Source organism: Terrapene carolina, unplaced genomic scaffold (genome assembly GCF_002925995.2).
Source record: "Terrapene carolina triunguis isolate 2854851 unplaced genomic scaffold, T_m_triunguis-2.0 Scaffold42, whole genome shotgun sequence".
Classification (NCBI taxonomy): domain Eukaryota; kingdom Metazoa; phylum Chordata; order Testudines; family Emydidae; genus Terrapene; species Terrapene triunguis.
In genome coordinates, this window is record NW_020664393.1 from 5,340,910 (window position 1) to 5,361,397 (window position 20,488).

Consider the following 20,488-nt stretch of genomic DNA (forward strand, 5'->3'; position numbering starts at 1 on the left):
ACATCTGTTAGTCTTTAAGGTGCCACAGGACTCTTTGTTGCTTTTTAGGTGTCTTGACGCCCTGCGCTTGTAATCGGAGATTTATGGTAGCAGTGCACAGTTGGGCCGTGTACACACCATAGCTGTCTCGCACTGCTCCAAGCAGTTACATAGCGATGCGCAGCCAACCATCCCCAGTTCCTTCTCTATCGCCTTTGGCATGAATCGGAGTGATCAGCAGTGCCCTCTCTGACCTCATATAAGACTTATAGTAGATAGTTTATAGTGATAGTGTTAGCTTAATTGTAGTTAGTTTCCCTATCCCCTTGCCTTACTCTAATTTCTTTAAAATTAAAAAAAAAATCCTTTTCCTTCCATGTCTACCCCTCCCTCCCTGGTAGGTGTACAGCCTTAGCCTCAAACAAGGTTTACCCTATTTTTTTCTCAAAGAGACCAACTCTCTCGGGCATGTCTGGCTCACATGGCTTTAAATGCTGCCTTACTTGCAGACTATCCATACCAGTCTCTGATGGTCTCAGTGTCCACTGCCTTGGCGGGACACACATTACTCAAAAGTGCCCACGCTTCAGAAAACTGACAGCTAGGACAAGAAAAGCCAGGGATTTCCAACTGACATTCCTCATGATGGAGAAATCCCTAAGGACAACCTCCAATCCCAAGTCCAGGTCACCCCCTGGCCAACGGTCACTAATGGCAGCCTCTGACAGGGGTTCCGCTTCAACAACAGCTGCCAAGGAGCCTACTTCTAGAAATGCTACCGGAAGGAGGTCGCAGACATCCTCGCACCAAGAATTGCCTAAAAGAAAGCGATCTCCAACTGAAAAATCTGCCCCGGTACTGATGGCACCGAGACCGCCGGACTGCGAGGCACCAGAAACATCCAGCACTGAGAGTTCCTGAAGAGCTAAAGACCCTATGCGGGCAGGCCGTAATGGACGTTCACATAGCAAAGTGAAACCTTCCATCTCGGCACCCATTGAGCCGAAGAAGATCTCGGCACCGAGTGGTACAATGGCGCCACACAGCTCTAAATACTCGGCAGTGGCAGCTTCAACTCATGCTCCCGGGCTGTCCACCTTGCCATCTCTGGCATCAAGCCTCACGATTCTGCAGTAATTCATGAGGCATGCAGACCTGAGAGTGGCCTCAATGCCTGAATCTCCTCTACTCGGCATCAAGGGCACCCCATCTAGATCAGTACCAAACCAGTTGACTACTCCCTGCAGGTCAGCGCCACCTATCTCCAGTGATGAGGAAGAAGAGGATGATGTAGTAATATATACTCCTTGCCATTCCTCACCCAAGCCAGGACCATCTCATCACCAACCACCTGCAGATATACAAGGATGGTATGATAACCCCTGGGCACCGCTCCCATACCAGTCCCACCTAACTGGTCATATTGGGATCCATGAGCAAAGTCTACGGCCCAAAACCACAAGCCCCCTAACCCGCCTAGGTCCAGATCAGCCCTTTCACCAACTGTCCCAGCACCCTCAGAAACACAGGAGGAAGACACTGAGGAACCTGAAGACACAGCCAAACATGACACTTGTCGCCTACTCACCTCTTTTCGTCGTCATTGGACAAAACCATAATACCACCACCAGCCACTACAGGGGATGATTTCAAATACTTTCAGGACCTCTTCAAAAGGTAGCCAAATCCCTAAACATTTCACTAGAACAGCTACCAGAAGCCCAACATAAGGTCACAGACATACTCCAGGCATCCCCATCGGCAAATATAGCTCTGACAATTAATGACGAAATCATGGAGCCTGCAAAAAAAATCTGGCAGACACCTGCTACAGCACTACCCTCATGTAAAAGGTCCAACAAAAAATATTACATTCAACAAAAGGGGCTGAGTTCCTATTTACACACCTCCGCACCAATTTCCTTAGTAGTGGAGACAGTCACCCAAAGGGGGAAACAACACCAGTCCCGAACAACCCCATACGATAAGGATTGGAAAAGGCTAGACCTTTTCAGGTGGAAAGCTTATTCCTCAGCTACACTTCAGTTCCTCATAGCCAACAATGTGGCCCCGCTAGCCAAATATACACACAATCTGTTCTCCAAATTGTCAACTTTTATTGAAAATTTACCAGATGACAAAAAAAAAAGTACAAGGCAAACATTTCTGAAGGGTCTCTCATCGCCAGGACAGCCCTCCGGGCCTCCTTGGACTCTGCAGACTCATGACATCCATGATCATGCATCATGGCTCCACCTCTCTGGATTCCCAAGGGAGGTCCCAGGCAACAATCAGGGACTTACCCTTCGAGGGACAGAAACTATTTGCAGACAAAACCTTTGTCTCATTACACACCCTAAAAGATTCAAGGGTGACCTTAAAAACTCTTGGCATTTACATACCTGCAAACAAAAACAAACAGAGCAGGTTTTACAATAAGTGATTCTGTTCTACGCCATACTCTCAGCCCCGAAGACAGTACAACCAATGGAGTAAACAAAGACAGAACAGACGTCAGCAGAACCAAGATCAGCCTTTGGTGTCTCATCAATCCACCTCTAGACAAACATTTTGAAGGTGTGGTCGAGGGCATGAGACCTCCACACTCCAAAAATGGTTCCTGTCCATTTGGAGACCATCTGTCACCATACTACCCAGTTTGGAACACCATCATGACAGACAGATGAGTTTTAGAGATTATCCAGAAGGGCTACTCTATCGCCTTTATTTCTATCCCACATACCTACCCCCCTTCCCCGGCCCTCTTCAGAGACCCGTCTCATGAGCACCTGTTACAACAGGAAATAAACCACCTCATACAATTAGGTGCTGTGGAACCTGTACCATCACAACACAGGGGGAGAGGTTATTCATATTAGGGTACGTCTATACTTATCCGCTGGTTCGGCGGCAAGCAATCGATCTTCTGGGATCGATTTATCGCGTCTTGTCTAGACGCGATAAATCGATCCCAGAAGTTCTCGCCGTCGACGCCGGTAATCCTGCTCCGCGAGAGGAGTAGGCGGAGTTGATGGGGGAGCCTGCCTGCCGCGTGTGGACCCGCAGTAAGTACCTTTAAGTTCGAACTAAGATACTTCGACTTCAGCTACATTATTCACGTAGCTGAAGTTGCGTATCTTAGTTCGAACTGGGGGCTTAGTGTGGACCAACCCTTACTTTATAATTCTGAAAAAGACCGGCAGGTGGGGATGCATCCTCCCATCCTGAATTTACAAAAACTCAACAAATTCATCAGAACACAACGTTTCAAAATGGTGACTCTAACCACAATAATTCCGGCATTAGAGAAGGGAGATTGGCTCTCGGCCCCTGACCTTCAGGACGCTTATTTTCATATTACCATCTACCCATCACACAGAAGATACACACTAGGGAAACAGCATTTCCAGTACAGAGTAATACCCTTCGGCCTATCCACTGCCCCAAGAGTTTTTTCCAAGGTTCTTGCTGTTGTTGCAGCTCACCTACGCAAACATGGAGTAATGATATATCCATACTTGGACGACTGCCTCCTATGGACACCAACAGGGCAAGAAGTGATAAACGCCATGCAGAGCACAATAACCCTTTTCACGAACCTAGGGTTGCAAATAAACACGCAAAAGTCCACACTGGTTCCTGTCCAAAAATTGAAATTCATAGGAGCCTGTCTCGACTGTCTAACAGCAACAGCAATGCTACCCCAACAACACTTCCTCACCCTATTCAATCTAATTTCAATGATGAGGGATAGCACACAAACATCCGCCAGAACATGTTTACAACTCTTGGGGCACATGTCAGCAACAACATTTGTTGTCAAGCATGCCAAATTCCACATGAGATGCTTGCAGGCCCGGCTTCGAACAGTGTATATCAGGGGTCAGCAACCTCTGGCATGCGGCTTGCCAGGGTAAGCACCCTGGCGGGCTGGGCCAGTTTGTTTACCTGCCGCGTTGGCTGGTTCGGCCGACGGCCGACTGGCCAATGGGGGCTGCGGGAAGCGGCGTGGGCTGAGGGATGTGCTGGCCGCAGCTTCCCGCCGCCCCCATTGGTCCGGAGCGGCGAACCGCGGCCAGCGGGAGCCGCGATCGGCCGCACCTGCTGACGTGGCAGGTAAACTAACTGGCCCGGCCTGCCAGGGTGCTTACCCTGGCGAGCCACGTGCCAGAGGTTGCCGGCCCCAGGTGTATATACTGCACGGAGACTCTCTCAACAGACATGCAGAGTAAAAGACTCGTTAACATGGTGGACACAACCAAACAACGTCTGCTCAGGAGTCTCTTTCCAAAAAAGAACTCCAACCATGACCATCACAACAGATACTTCCTTAATAGGTTGGGGGGGCATATCTACTCAACAATACGGTCCAAGGCCGCTGGTCCCCAGAAGAGTCCAACCTTCACATAAACTTACTGGAGCTAAGGGCAGTCCGAAATGCATGCGACCACTTTCTCCTTCTAGTCAAGAACAATGCCATCAAGATCCTCATAGACAATATAGCAGGCATGTTTTATATAAACCGTGAAGCAGGAGGATGATCATACTCCCTATGTACAAAGGCAATATCCCTTTGGAACTGGTGCATCACCAACAACATAGAGATATCAGCATCCTATCTGCCAGGAGGTCAAAATACAACAGCAGATCTACTAGGCAGGGATTTCTCACAAACCCATGAGTGGGAGATGGATCCCAGAATTCTCAAGTCCATATTCAAACTATGGGGGTTTTCCGACATAGATCTATTTGCAACAGCTCAGAATGTCAAATGCTCACAATATTGCTCCAGAGCGGGATTGGGACACCACTCCCTAGGCGATGCAATCCTCATAAAATGGGAAGCCCCATTTTCTCTGACCCCACTCCTAAGCAGAGTCATTTACAAGATCAAGCAGGACAAACCCAGGGTCATTCTCATTGCACCCACGAGGCCCAGACAAACGTGGTTCCCATACTTGCATCAGATGGCAGTGAAACCACCTCAAACCCTTCCCTTAGTACCTCACCTTCTATCACAAGATGCAGGACGCGTCTGTCACCCCAACCTCGCAGTAGTCCACCTCAAGCCCTGGTTACTCCATGGCTGTCTGGAGTCGAGAAGGCCTGTTCTGAGGAAGTAAAAGATATATTACTGAACAGTCGGAGACTAAGTACAAGAAAGACATATATCCATAAGTGGAAATGATTCTGCACCTGGTGCCAAGATAAACAGATCTTGCCACAGTCTTTCCCCCCTACCAATGATCCTGGACTATATACTAGGATTTAAAAAATTGGGGCTATCCACATGCTCCATAAGAGTACACTTGGCTGCCATTACCTCCTTCCATGACAAAGTGGACAGGGTCACTATATTTGCTCACCCGATGATTAAATGCTTCCTTAAAGGCATTGAAAACACTTATCCCACAATAAAACTCTACACCCATGTGGGACCTCAACCTTGTTCTACGCGGACTCATGGGAAAGCCAGTTGAACCCCTTGCAACTTGCTCTTTGTTTCACTTATCCATGAAGGTGGCTTTCCTCATTACCATCACGTCCCCCAGATGGGTGGGAGAATTAGGTGCCCTAATGGCACACCTACCTTATACAACATTCTTTAAAGATAAAGTAATCCTCTGACTGCATCCTAAGTTCATAATCAAAGTTGCCTCCCCCTTTCATTTAAACCAACCCATTTACTTACCTCTATTTTTTCCTAAGTCACATGTGGATGGGAGGGGGGCCTCACTCCATACATTGGATGTTCTCAGAGCACTAGCTTTCTACATTGAAAGAACAAAAACATTTATAAAATCACCTAGACTATTTGTTTCCATAACAGAATACTTGATGGTCAAACCATCTCAAAACAGAGACTATCCAAATGGATATCAGTATGTATCCATTTGTGCTATCAAAACAACAATCTACAACATCCACCGGGAGTTCGCACACACTCCACCAGAGCACTGGCAGCATCGGTGGCCTATCACTGACATTTGCAGAGCAGCTACCTGGGCATCAGTCCATACTTTCACTAAACACTGTGCTTTACAGAATAATCAGCATCAGATCCTCACTTTTGACTTACGGTGTTATCCACTGTCAGTAGATCAACTCCACTGAGGGGCACTGCTCAACAGTCATCTAAAGTGGAGCACCCACAGGTACACTTCACGAAGAAGAAGAGAAGGTTACTCACCTTGTGCAGTAACTGAGGTGCTTCGAGATGGTTGTCCCTGTGGGTGTTCCACTATCCTCTCTCCTCCCTTCTACTTCAGAGTTTCAGTCTGATTCTCTGAGGTAGAGATGGAATGGGGACAGTTGACTGCATACCACTATGTAACTGCTCAGAGTGGTGCGAGACAGCTACAGCACATGTGTGGTCCAACCTGGCACTGCTACCACAAATATCCTATTACAAGCACAGGGCGTCAAGACACCTGAAGTGGATCAATCAAATAAAGGAGTGCAATCAAATAAGTTTGAGAATCACTGCCCTATACCACCTCTGAACTGTGGCTTAGCTAGATCAGAGCTAGTTATGCTCTGGTGATCCCCAGTGGCTGGAATGGATCCTTGGGGACTGTGGAATGGGGCACAGTTTACAGTAACTCTGAAGTTGCCGTAAATTGGGGGAAGTAAAAAGGAATTAGGGCCATCTTTGTCTCTGCTTCTCAGGTCCTCCATGGAGCAAAGCTTGGTTGGGCCAAGCATCTAGCACACTGTCTTCATACCCCTCCCATTTTCCATAAATTAACTAAACTCTGTTTCTTAATTAGAGCTGGTAGAAAAATTAGAAAAAAATTCATCATTTGTTTTTGTCAATGTTTCAAAAAATTTTGACTATCTGTATAGGTGATCAAAAACATCATGCATGTTTCATGCCAGTTTTCACCAAAAACATCCTGTTTTTAAATTTAGTTTCTTGTTTGTTGAAAAATCAAAATTCAGAAATGTTTGACCAACTCTGTTTTTAAAATTGTATGTAAAATAACATACAACAAAATGTAATGAACTAGATTATTTTATTGCTGCTGAACTTAACTGAATAAAAGCTGTACCTGAAATGCATTATCTAATCTTCTAGGTCAGTCAAAGAGCAATGTCATTGTCAAGCAACGTATAGATATTAATTTTTTCATGGTCTTTTGTGTCTATCTAGATGAAGGAAGTGGTGTTAACTGATGAGGAAGAAATAATCAAAGCGAACATAGTAGATAATGAGGCATTGACACCAGAAGTGCTTGATAAAATTGTTCCTGAGTGGTGGACAAAGGAGCCAATCCGGTAACTTATTATTGACATCGAATTATTTATCTTTTTGTTTAATTTCTTTTAATAAACTCAATTTTTGCAATACTAAGTCCACAAATTGTAGATAAGTAATGAATAACATGCAATAGATAATCCATTGGATATGTAATATCGTGCAATACCAGCATACGCCTATACATTTAAGAATAAAGTATATTCACTTTAGTAGTTACGAAATAAAGTATTAAACCATCCTAAAACATCTCAGTCTCTCAAAAAAGGATAAGTAGGATTTAGTGAGAACATATTAGTGTTAATTTTATGTTTTTGTTTCTAGAAGGCTAAAGTGGACAGGAACGGAAGTGATAAACAGTATTTAAATGAGATTTCATAAACAATCCTGTTGGAGAAAGAATGATTAGATGACATATTTCATAAAGTACTGGACATAGAAGGAAAAGATTTATCTCAGAGAAAGTTTTCAGACTTGGGGTACGTCTTCACTACCCGCCGGATAGGGTAGTACCCAGATCGGCGGGTAGTGATCGATCTATTGGGGATTGATTTATCGCGTCTAGTGTAGACGCGGATAAATCGATCCCCAATCGCTCTGCCGTCGACTCCGGAACTCCACCGCAGCGAGAGGCGGAAGCGGAGTCGACGGGGAAGCAGCGGCAGTCAATCCCGCGCCATGAGGACACGAGGTAAGTCGAACTAAGATATGTTGACTTCAGCTACGCTATTTTCGTAACTGAAGTTGCATATTTTAGGTCGATTTCCCTCCCTCCCCCCAAAGTGTAGACCAGGGCTTGGGCTCCCATCCCACAACTGCTTACATGTAGTATGCTGCTGCATTTGTGCAGGCCACCCAGTCCACACACGTGCAAGGAGTTGCAGCATCATGTGTTAAAAGTTAAATTTTAATTTTAACCAAATATATACCTGTAACTTTTACAGTTTACAAATGCCAACAAGATTTTTCTTAGTATATTAAAAGATTACAAAGAGGAGGAAAATGTTCTTAGACTGTTCACAATCAAATGAAGAAAAAATAATGGTGGTTTGAAAACTTTTTTTAAAATTCCTGTAAAACAAGAACATATTCCACTTTCTCAACTTGCCCAGTACTTCTCTCACAATTTTCTGCTTTAACATTATCCAACAGTTTGACAAGCTAAATTATATGCAGTTTATGAGCCCAGTTCTGTGTGGCCTTCTACTTCTTTTGGGGCCAAATTGTAGCCTGATTAGCCCAGGGGAATAAGGAGCACAAGGTTCCTCCTTACATCCTTAAACTAGCTATCTGTATGTTGGGTAGCAGTGATGGATGGGAACAGGCTCCACAGAACCAGTACATTGCCACCCCCTCACACAGTTGGACAGAGAAGGTCAGAATGATATATGGACTGGATGCATCCTTGGCTTTGCCCACTCAACATACTGACCAGTGTAGATGTACCATTGTGTTGGGGAATGTACTGTGCCAAGTATGGAGCCAGTGCAGTTTTCACCGTTCCTTGGGCAGCAGGGAAACTTCAAGGACATTATGACTCTCTGAGTATCTCATTATCTGGTTCATTATCTTGGAAGTTTCAAGACTAGAACTACATTTTAATCAGGTACAACCTTAGTTAAATTTATGAAGCAGCAAAAGTAAGTTAAAAAAGGCCTCATTTAAGTTACACCAAGGATAACTTTGACAGCATTTTTGAAAGTATGCTATCAGGCTTTAAGTCCAAAATTTTTCTTGACTTAAAGTTTGCTATAATCAAATGAGGCCTTGCTGAGGAAACAGTCCATCCTGGATCTGCCATACAACATGATGACCATGGCATACTTAAATCATTAGGGGGCACAAGAAGTTCTCACGTGAATGCCAAAGCAATGCAAGTCCTTTTTAGGCACATGGTCATCTAGCCTCCATCAGGGCAAGCCACGTAAAGGTGACATGGAACACAAAAGCTGTTTGACTCAGCCGTCAGGAGATAGACAACTCAGAATTATTCCTGAACCAAGAAATTTTCCAGTTGATATCAACAGATCTTGGTCAGCCCCAGATGGATCTATTCACATCCAATGAAAATGCAAAGACAAGGCCCTTCTTCACCAGGGAAACCAGACAAAGATCAAAGGAAATGGACACTCTGCATCATAGATGGCAGAATTGGTTTCTTGGGCACCCCCCATCCCTCTTTCCCATTGTTCTGCTAATGGGAACTGTTATTCAGAAGATAAGAAGCAAGGAAGCATCTATCATTCTCCTCCTCCCTGATTGGTCACAAAGGGGTTGTGGTTCTCAGACCTAGTGGAGATGTCACAGAGGTCTCCACTCCCTCTTTTCAGAAGACAAAATCTCCTGTTCCATGGCTGGCCCCACTCTTTCATGTCAGCCCAGACTACTGAGCTTGGCAGTTGAGAGGCAAGCCCTAAACAAGATGGGATGCTCTGTAAAAAAAAAAAAAAAAATGGTTTTAGTCTCAAGCAGAACTTCTGGCTTCTCAGTTTACACATGGGTTTGAATAAAATTTTCCTACTAGTGTCAAAATAGAAAGATCAGCCCTAGGAAACAAAATATTTCAGCTGTCGGTGACCCAAGATCCCCTTAATGCCAACTGATAGAGGGTTACAGGAATGTCCTGATTCTGGTGCATACATTCTGGTTTACCAAAGAATGTCATGAGGTCTTAAGTACTGTAAGCTAACACAATGGATAACTATTTACATACGACGTCAATGGAGCAGTGTGACATCAACAGGGAAGGAAACAAGCCATGGGTCTGTATTCAGAGATAAAACTTTGGGGAGTATAAGTAGAAGGCAAAGGAGACACCCCCTAACCCTATACTTAGGAAGTAAACAAGCAGTGTGTTTACATTCATGAAAACAGGCTCTCTGCCAACCTTGGTTGAAAATGGTGCAGAGGAGTTTGAGGATGAAACAGACTTCTTTAGACAGGTTAACCTATAGGTTAAGTTTAGTCTCTAGAAAGTATATTATGATTTTGTTTTATATGTAACCTTTTGTTCCCAATATCTTTACTCACTGTTGCTTGAATCTTTGGTACTAAACATATCCTTGTTTTCACTATACACATATCTCAGTGCTAAAGGGGTAGCCGTGTTAATCTGGATCAGTAAAAAGCAACAGAGAGTCCTGTGGCACCTTTAAGACTAACAGATGTATTGGAGCATAAGCTTTCGTGGGTGAATGCCCACTTCGTCGGATGCATGTCTCAGTGCTGTGATCATACAAGCGGGGTACATATTGTTCCTTTGGGGACAGCAGATCTGATATCACTGAGTATTCAGTGGAAAAGGAGCTGGACATTACAAGGGAATGCTTCAAAAGGACTTGGGGACTGGGCTGCATCTATTGTTAATCTGCAAGGCAAAGTAAAGGCTGGTGTTTCCCAGAGGAGAATGCTTGAGGGGCTAACAGGCTGGTGGTATCAGAGAGCTGACACCCAAGTAAGCACAAGCAAGACTCCCTCCCACTGCTGGCAGGGGGTAACAAGGTGACTCACAATCCTGGGTACCCTGAGAACCATCGCACTGTTCTGGACCTAAAACTTCCCACCATCACATGTGACATCTTGACATTAAATAGTGACATAAATGTAGACTCATTAAAGACTCTGAAAGATCACCCAATAATAACTAAGTCCCTTAAAGCAGCATGTGTATCCAAAGCAACACCTGGGCTTATCTTCCCTATCTAGGATCTGCCTATAGTGCTGCAAGGTCTTGTGACCCATCTGTTCAAACTGATGGCATCTAATTCCTTGCATTTTCTTTCCATAAACATGTCTCCTGATTGAAGTCATGTTGGCAAGAAAAGTCTCTGAAATCTCCATTCTTGTGCGACATGAAATGACCTCTCGAGGTCTCTTCCAGCCCTACATTTATATGATTCTATCACTTGCTCCACCATCCACAAGGAAAGATTGTTCTCCATGCTCCAGAATCATTCATAGTCAGTGTTAAATATTTCTCCCATTCCTCAGGAGAAAATAATTCTTTCATTTTGCCGAAAGCCTCAACATCATATAGAGAAATCATGACACATGCCTAATGTAAGACGAACTATTAAAAGATAATGTTGGAGAATCTATCAATTCAGAAAAACACTGGGTCAGACCCTGGCCCATTCTGTAGCCCCTTTCCACCACTCTGCCAACACAAAGGGGTCTTACATCTGCCTTAAATATGAAGCTGAGGTTTCTGCCAGCATGGGGCAATCCTTGGCTGATGTGGTGTTCTGTGCTGCCCCCGCCAAACATGCTGGGCACAAAAGCATATTTGTGCATAGATAAAGTAATTTTAGAAAATATCAGAGCCCACTCAATACTTTCCACAGAGGTATCCTAGGCAGAAAGAGTGCTAGCTTCCACAAAGGAAGTCTGTAAAGCCTTGTCATCCATCAACCTTTTTTCAAAAAAGCACTATAAGCTTGACTTCATTCCTCTGTAAAATCATCCTTCAACAGGACAGACTCCAAATGAGGTCCAGAAACAATTTTAATACTACTAATTTGAGGGAAGTCCTACTGTGCTATTTATCTTTCCTTCCTACTTTTGTCCAAATGTCTGACTGGGCAAAAGATTAAGTTTCCTTTCCGAGTCTGACCTTTCCTGCCATCTGCATCACTTAAGATAAGTGCTTTGTCTATATCAAAGCCCATATATATGAAATATTACTCTTATATTCAATCTAATAAGAAGAAGTACAGAAACACAAAATTCAGCTTTGGAAGTACTTATCAAGTATGAAGATGTAAGGAGTATGACCAGGACCTGGAGTTCCATAGACAAGTCTGAACTGACTCCAGTATTTGTGGGGAGAGAGGTTTAGCTCATGCAGAGAGGTGTAGTCCATGTCATGGACTGCGGGAGAGGTCATTCCCTGAAAGGAAATCATCAGCTAACAAACTTCACATGACAGACTATACCAAAACAATGATTTGTGCCCCCACTTATGATTCTACAGCAGTGGCTAACAAACACTATTTTCAGAGCCACACTAGCAAAATTGAAGATGCAGGCACACAAAGCTCTTTTAGACACAATGCTAGCTGAAATTACTCATAAACAAAATGGGCATTTGATTTCTGCGCCATTCAAAATACAGAGGGAAAGACAATTTTTGCTAAGCAGAATAAAATAAATAAAATAAAAAGTGAAAAATTGCTTCTAGTTTTCTAAGGGCTTGTCTACTCGCTAGGGAACTTTTTAGTGTGTGCCAGCAAGATTAGTGTGCAACTCAGTGCACATTTGAATTCACAAATTTGAATGCACATTGCTGCACCATATAGACCAGCCTGAAGAGGGAATTGCAAGAAATTGAGAGGAAAAATGATGACATTTTAAAATTTATTAAAAGGATTTTTTAATAGTAAATGTTTTTTTTTTCTTTTTGCCATTCACTCACTGAATTTTCTGTGTGGTAAAAGATTACTTTAGAAGTACATCATCTTTATCTTTGTTTCCAATCAGATCCACAGGATTTATACTAGATGGTTTCCCTCGTACATTTGAGGAGGCCCAGTACTTATCAGAGCGAGGACTCTGTCCTGATGTTGCAGTTTTTATCCAAGTGGAAGAAAGTGACATTTCTGATCGTCTTCTTCCTCCACGTTTGAAAAAATGGAGGGATAGACAAAATAAAAAAATGGAAAATAAGAAGAAGCTGAAAGACATGAAAGAAAAAATAAAGGTAGGTTTTATTCTTTCAGTAACAAACACATTTTAGATTAGTGTTACAAGGAGGCCTCAATCTCCTGTGCCACCTCAGGTGGTCAATTAATACAGCGGGGCAGCACCTGGCGCTATAAAGGATCATGGAGAATCATAGAGGATAGAGGTCCTTGAAGGAAGGCTGAACATCAGAGGGGTTTGCTGGCTGACCTCCCCAAATTGGAGAGCCAGAGCTGAGGGTCGGAGAGGGCTGAAGGCAGGGGAGCAGTGAAGGAGCTTACCTCCATGCTGGAGAACTGGAGCCAGAGGGCTGGGGGAGAGAAGGGGATACTCCCCAGGTAAGGATGAAGTCCCAGAAGAGAGTTGGCGGTGGTGGGAAGATCCTCTCCGAAGAACAGGGATATACTACAGCTGGAAGAGATGGAGTGGCTGTCCTGGCAGAAGGATGGGAGAGGACTGAAGAAGAACCCAGGTGTGGTGGAAAACCCCAGAGAGTGGTATGTGCTATGTTGACAGACTGTCTGTCATAGGATTTTAACAACTATGCACTGGAAGTGGCAGGCAGACTTTGTTTTTTGGACTTTTATTATGAATTATTCGCAGTATGTTTTTGTAATAAACTGGCCCCTAGGAAGGGTATTATTGAGGCAAGAGAACCCGTTGTGGGGTTCTTAGGGACCTGAGAGGGGAAAAGGGATGTTAACCCCTGCTAGGGTGCTCAGCCATAACAGGACATTTGAGGATGAAGGGGAATCATTCAGTTAGATTATACCATTTAGGCAGATCTCTGCATTGGGGGATGAAGCAGAACTTCATAGTCCTACGGGGAGCACCGGAGGCAAGTACAACAATTCTGAAGTGGTCAGAGTTATGCTTATACCATCCCCCTCTCAGGCCTTAGTACAGGGGTCTATCCAGAGGAAAAGGGCATGACTGGGGTTTTCCTTTGCCCTGGAGATCCTCATCTGCTAGAAGTAAAAGTTCTGCTCCAGCAGTTGTCAAAAGTTAGAGCTCTGCTCTAAAAATCTCATCTTTGAGGTTTGGAGATGCAGTACTGTCAACCTCAAGAGGTCAAAAATCAGGATGTTGGCCCCCAAAATCATGAGATTTTAAAAAACATCAAATCATGTTATTCTATTCTGTCTTTTGACTTTTTGATTCTCGTCTGCCAATGAGTGTGTGTGATAATGTCATTGTCAGTGTGATACTTTCAGCTTGAATGCATACAAAAATGCATGCCTTTCCCATGTGTCACAGATGGAGACTTCGCTTTGGCTCTAATCACCAGGAATAAAGAGAATGGCCATCCGTGCCCTATTACTGTCCAGACTCCTTCCCTTCTTAGATTATAAACTTTGATAAAAGAAGGGCTGAATGTTAAACAGTTTGAGAACCTTGATCTATTTAGTGCATCATGATTCACACTAGCACATAGAACTTATGTTACTTTTCAAGGTCGATAAATTATAGATGTACATAGACTTTAAGGTGAGAAGAGACTATTGTGATCATCTAGTCTGACCTCCTGCACATCGCTGGCCACAGAACATCACCCACCCACTCCTGTAATAGACTCATAACCTCTGGCTGAGATACTGAAGTCCTCAAATCATGATTTAAAGACTTCAAGTTACAGAGAATCCACCATTTACGCTTGGGAGGCTGTTCCAGAACTTCACTACTTTGACGGTTAGAAACCTTTGTCCAATTTCAAGCCTAAACTTGTTAATGGCCAGTGTATATCCATTTGTTGTTGTGCTAACATTGGCCCTTAACTTAAATAACTTTTCTCCCTCCCTGATATTTATTCCTCTGATGTATTTTTAGAGAACAATCATATTTCCCCCCACAGCCTTCATTTGGTTAGGCTAAACAACCCAACCTCCTTAAGTCTCCTTTCGTAAGATAGGTTCTCCATTCCTCTGATTATCCTAGTAGCCCTTCTCTGCACCTGTTCCAATTTGCATTCATCTTTCTTAAACATGGGAAACCAGAACTGCACACAGTATTCCAGATGAGGTCTCACCAGTGCTTTGTATAGTTGTAATAACACTTCCTTATCTCTGCTGGAAATACCTTGCCTGATGCATTCTACAATTGCATTAGCCCTTTTCATGGCTCCCTCACACTGGTAGCTCATAGTCACCCTGTGATCGATCAATACACCGAGGTGTTTCGTCTCTTCCAACTGATATGTCCCCAGCTGCTGGCAAAATTCTTCTTGTTACTCCCTAAAGGTGTGACCTTGCACTTTGCACTATAAAATTTCATGACATTTCTAATACTACATGTAACGGGGCGTGGCTCCTCTACCACCTTCTTCCCTGCAGAAACTGCATGGACTCCAATAGTTGTGCCTTCACTATACCCTTTTATTTTAAGTTCCCTCCACCATTTCCACCACAAACCCATGCAACAGACTGTTTACAGCACCACCTGCACTTTTTGGCCCTCCCCTCAGAACCTGAGGGGAACAGAGGTCTCCCTCCCCTGAGGCATCCATGTAACTGGGCTAACCCAGCCCTAGTCCCCTCTCCTGCCCTTGGCACTTCCTTCCTGCTTCTTTATCAGCCTTGGGTTGATAGGCTAATTGGCTCCTTATCCCATCCATCCATCCATCCAGTGAGGAGGGCGAGGAGAAAGCAGCATAACTGAAATGCTGAATAGAGAGGAGCGGAATTTAGAGTGTAGTGAAGGAGGAGACTGGAACTAAGAGCCAGTGGGGGGAACTGGAACATGGAGACACAGGGTGGGAGGAAGGGCGTATAGAGATGAGGAGCCAAGGGAGAGCCAAGAAGGGAAACTATGATGAGGATGGCCTGGAGAGGGCAGGGAAGTAAGGATCTGTAACCACTAGAACACACTCACCTCAGAACCTACAATAGAACCTGGAATTCCTTAGTTCATAGATTCATAGACTTTAAGGTCAGAAGGGACCATTATGATCATCTAGTCTGACCTCCTGCACAATGCAGGCCACAGAATCTCACCCACCCACTCCTGTATCAAACCTGTGTCTGAGCCATTGAAGTCCTTAAATCATGGTTTAAAGACTTCAAGGTGCAGAGAATCTTCCAGCAAGTGACCCGTGCCCCATGCTGCAGAGGAAGGCGGAAAACCCCCAGGGCTTCTGCCAATCTGCCCTGGAGGAAAATTCCTTCCCGACTCCAAATATGGCGATCAGCTAAACCCTGAGCATGTGGGCAAGACTCACCAGCCAGACACCCAGGAAAGAATTCTCTGTAGTAACTCAGATCCCACCCCATCTAACATCCCATCACAAGCCATTGGGCATATTTACCACTAGTAGTCAAAGTCGAATTAATTGCCAAAATTAGGCTATCCCATTATATCATCCCCTCCATAAACTTATCAAGCTTAGTCTTGAAGCCAGATATATCTTTTGCCCCCACCACTCCCCTTGGAAGGCTGTTCCAGAACTTCACTTTGAATCCTGCTGACAAAATGTGTGCCTCATCCTCATTAGTTACTCTGTTAGTTCAAGTGGCACATGTCTGTGTTGTGGATCTAAAGATTCTAACCTTGTTAATGAACTGTGCGGGAGTCATTATAGTTCTGTATGATGGAATATTTTTTCAGGTTTTTTTTAATGTAGGAAATTACATACACAAAACTTCATTAAAAGAATGATAAGGTTGCAAAGTCAAGTACTTAAAAGTTAGGAATTAAGATTGACCATTTTTAATTGCATGATCACATACTATTTTTCCCCATTCAGTGCACAGGATGGATGGTGTTCAGAGAATTAATCAGGGTTAAATAGTTAATGAGGCTGTTGTCTGTATAACACCTGCTTCACTTGTTGTAGAAGTTAGAAGGTGCTTAGCAAGTGAGGCAGGAGATTGCAGGAAGAGGAAATATGGTTTTGTAGTTTAGGCAGTTGAATACTACCCTGCAGCTTCCTCCTCCTCCTTAATGCTGTCTGGGTCTAGCTGGGGGGCATTGAGAGAAACAAAAAAATACTGTCCCTACTCTCCGTTTAGGTGCCCAGCACCACAATGGCCTACAACAGGTGGTAGTCACAATAGCAGGTTAGCTCCCTGCTGCCCTGGATGGCATGCCCATCAGACAGAATCTTTGGAGAATGTAGCAGCCAAAACCTTAAAAAGTTGCTACTGAGCATGTATAGAATGAGCAATAAAAGGCACATCAGACACTTAGCCTGACCCCTTTCAGGTTCTTACTTCAAAGCATGGCAGCACTAGAGCATCTCAACATGAAGGTTGTAAGAACTTTTTCAGCATGGGTGGAACATCTTTTTCCCCTAATCTCGTTCTCATTCTGCATTATCAATATCTGCCTCATTCTGCATTTATTATATTATATTATTATATTATATTATAGCTGACCCGTTTTTTTAACACTTTCCCAAAAAACGCAGAATGAGGCAGAGATCCAACATAAAAAATTGCAGCCTGAATTGTTACAGTTCTTCAAAGTTATAAGCAACTAAAATCAGGGTCTTAAAATGGGAAATGTTGAGCAAATTTAACTTTACATGATACTACCAGCTCCACTCTTAATAAATACAGAGGGATAAATCCTGAAGTTGATACTCATTTTTAGACATGTTGATTCAATGAGAGTTTTGGACTGAGTAAGGATAACCTGTGGAATTCAGGGTTTGGTCCCAAATTAATAAGTTTTTGGTTCTTATTAGTATGTCACAAAAGGTGAGATCCACTTTAAGTTCCTTGGATGAGAGGCGTTACAGAAATTCAAAGTATTGTTATTTTATTAAGTCTTTTTTTCACTAATAGGAAGAGAAGATTGCCAAAAGAAGGGCAGAACTTTTAGCAGAGCAAGCCAAAAAGAAAGAGGAGGTAAGAATAATATAATGGAAAAAAAATTAAAAATAGAAATATTTGATTTGGTCTGTGTTAGGAATATCTAAAATGTCTATGATTATAATATCTAAGTTTTATTTAGAGTAACATGCAGTAGCAGTACTATAACTGAAGTTGTCAGAAACCTCTCTTTTTCCATTATAATTTAATCAGATATTTAAGGCATTTTACTATTGATTGGGAACAAAGCTACATATTGGAGACTGTCCACAGAATATTTATAACTGTGTTTTAAATTACTTGTAAACATGAACTCCTATTCAGCAAGGTACTTAAGCACATGCCTATCTTTGAGCACATGAATAGTCCCATTAAATTCAGGTGAGGCACATTTTAAGCATCTTGTTGAATTGAGGCCATGGTTACGCTGAAACGTGAAGTTATCATACTCAACACAGTTACAAAATGTACTAGAGCTATATTCAAACTCTTTGCCTCCTCCTGGGTATTCTCAGGTATGGTGTCAGCTAACAAGCTTGTTTGTAACAAAACCCTGTCAAACTGCAATAGCAAAGCATGCTAGCTACAGTGCATTAGAAAACAGTAATTAAAACACATTTCTATGTCATATTAGCACAACTGCACTCTACAACTGCATTCAAGCCGTGATACAGTGCTTTTCTGTGTTTTCTTTCCAAATATTAATCTAAAAGTTACTTATTTAGATTTTTTAATTAAGACTTCCATTTTCCAAAAAATAAATTGGCGTTTTAGTTGTTCAGTTCATGTCATTGTTTATAAAGCTCATTATTAAAGGCATTTATGGTATTCTTCAGAAGTTTGTTTTTTTCAGCATTCCCAACTGTGCTCCCAGATTCAATGAATTTCTTCCCACTACCAAAATAACTAGTTCTTCTTCGAGTGCTTGCTCATATCCATTCCAGTTAGGTGTGTGCGCGCTGCGTGCACGATCGTCGGAAGATTTTTACCCTAGCAACACCCGGTGGGTCGGCTGTGGAGCCCCCTGGAGTGGCGCCGTTATGGCGCTGGATATATACCCCAGCCGACCCAGCGCCCCCTCAGTTCCTTCTTACCGCCCCTGACGGTCGTTGGAACAGTGAACCGCGGCATAGCTGCTATTCACTATCCCTAGCTCTCATTATTGTTATTATAGTTAGTTGTATATATAGTTATTCAAGTTTTAGTTAGTTAGTTGTGTAGTGTATATATATAGTTGTAATATTGTTATCGGGGGTTTAGGGGGTGTTTTTCCCCTTTTCCCCCCCCGGCGCACAGCCGGGCCCATGCCCAAGGCTCCTGGCTTTAAGCCGTGCGCGTCCTGCGGGAAGCATATGCCAACCAGCGACCCGCATAGTTCCTGCTTGAAGTGCCTTGGGGAGGCTCATCCCGCAGATAAGTGCCCTATCTGCAAGGCCTTCAAGCCGAGGACAAGAAAGGAGCGGGACTTTAGACTCCGACAGCTCCTGATGGAGGCGGCTCTGAGTCCGGATCCTCCCTCAGCGCGCCCTGTCCCGGCACCGAGCGCTTCGGTGCGCAGCGCCCCGGCGGGCCCGACCGGTGCGGCGGAAAAGACTGCTCGGCACCGACCAACGTCGGCACCGCGCCCGCCTAAAGAACCTCGGCGCCGATCCCTTTCTCCGGGCCATAAGAAGGCCAGCAAGGCGCGTGACGTTGCTGCCGTGAAGATACCGGCTCCCCCGGTGCCGGGGGTAGAGCCGCGTCCGCAGTTGGACCGCCAAAGGCAGGCGGCCACACCGTCGACTCCAGCACCGAGGCCGTTGAGTCCGGTGCGGACTGTTTCACCACCAAGGCTGGTGGTGGAACCTTGTCTCCCTTCCACCCCGGAGACTTTTGCTACGGCGAGAGACCTGATCGCCCTCACGGAGCCGGCGCCGTCACAACTCCCGGCACCGGTGGCTCCACGCGTGCTGCAGTCCAGAGGCAAGCCTGCCCTGGTGCGCCCACCGTCGCCAGCTCGAGTCTCTCGGCACCGCTCCAGATCCCGGAGCAGGTCCCGACGCCGCTCGGAGTCCCGGCGCCGAATATCACCTCGGCACCGGTCGTACTCGCGGCCCAGATCCTCTTCGCGGCGCCGTTCAACATCCCGGCACCGTCGCGACGACCGGCACCGATCGGGCTCGAGACGCAGCTCCCGGCACCGGTATGAGCGCCACTCGGGCTCGAGGGGCCGCTCCCGGTACCACGCCTCTTCGAGATCGTCGTCCCGTTCCAGATCGGGATCCCGGCACCGGAGGGACTACCGGCACCGATCCAGATCCCGGCACCGCTCTTCGGCACCGCACAGGGACAGATCGCCTTACGGCCGGCACCGATCGGCACCTTACCATCCGGTGCCGACGGCGTCGGGCTCGGCACCGCCGTGGCCGTCGAGATCGGCGTCGCGCTCGTCTGATGCAGTGGAGGCCGGCCACTTGCAGGAGACCGACGACCCTATGCAAGGACCTGCGCATTGGTCCTTCTGGACTCCTTGGGCCTACCATCAGGCACAAGGAGCTCCGCTATCTGCCTCCCGCTCGGGCCGTTCGGAGCCCAGGGCCCCAGAGTCCACCATCTCCCGCCCTCCTCCAAGGGACGTGGAGGCTCCAGTGCCCACACCAGCAGAGGCCCTGGACCAGGGGGCAGGCGATGCCCAACTCCAGGAACACCTGGAGCAGGATCAGCCATTGGACCCCTTGCCACCGGGGGCATCCTCCTCGTCCTCGCCTGATGAGGCCGTAGCGGG

At 45.0% G+C, this 20,488-nt stretch overlaps 1 protein-coding gene across 1 annotated transcript in view; it reads left to right on the forward strand.

Moving 5' to 3' along the window:
- Window positions 1-20,488, forward strand: part of AK9 (adenylate kinase 9) — a 177,920-nt gene that overhangs the window by 110,481 nt on the left and 46,951 nt on the right. Inside the window, exons 27-29 of the mRNA XM_026656149.1 lie at window positions 7,133-7,257; window positions 12,716-12,935; window positions 17,698-17,760. Coding sequence (XP_026511934.1) covers window positions 7,133-7,257; window positions 12,716-12,935; window positions 17,698-17,760 — 408 coding nt within the window. The remainder of the gene's footprint in view (window positions 1-7,132; window positions 7,258-12,715; window positions 12,936-17,697; window positions 17,761-20,488) is intronic.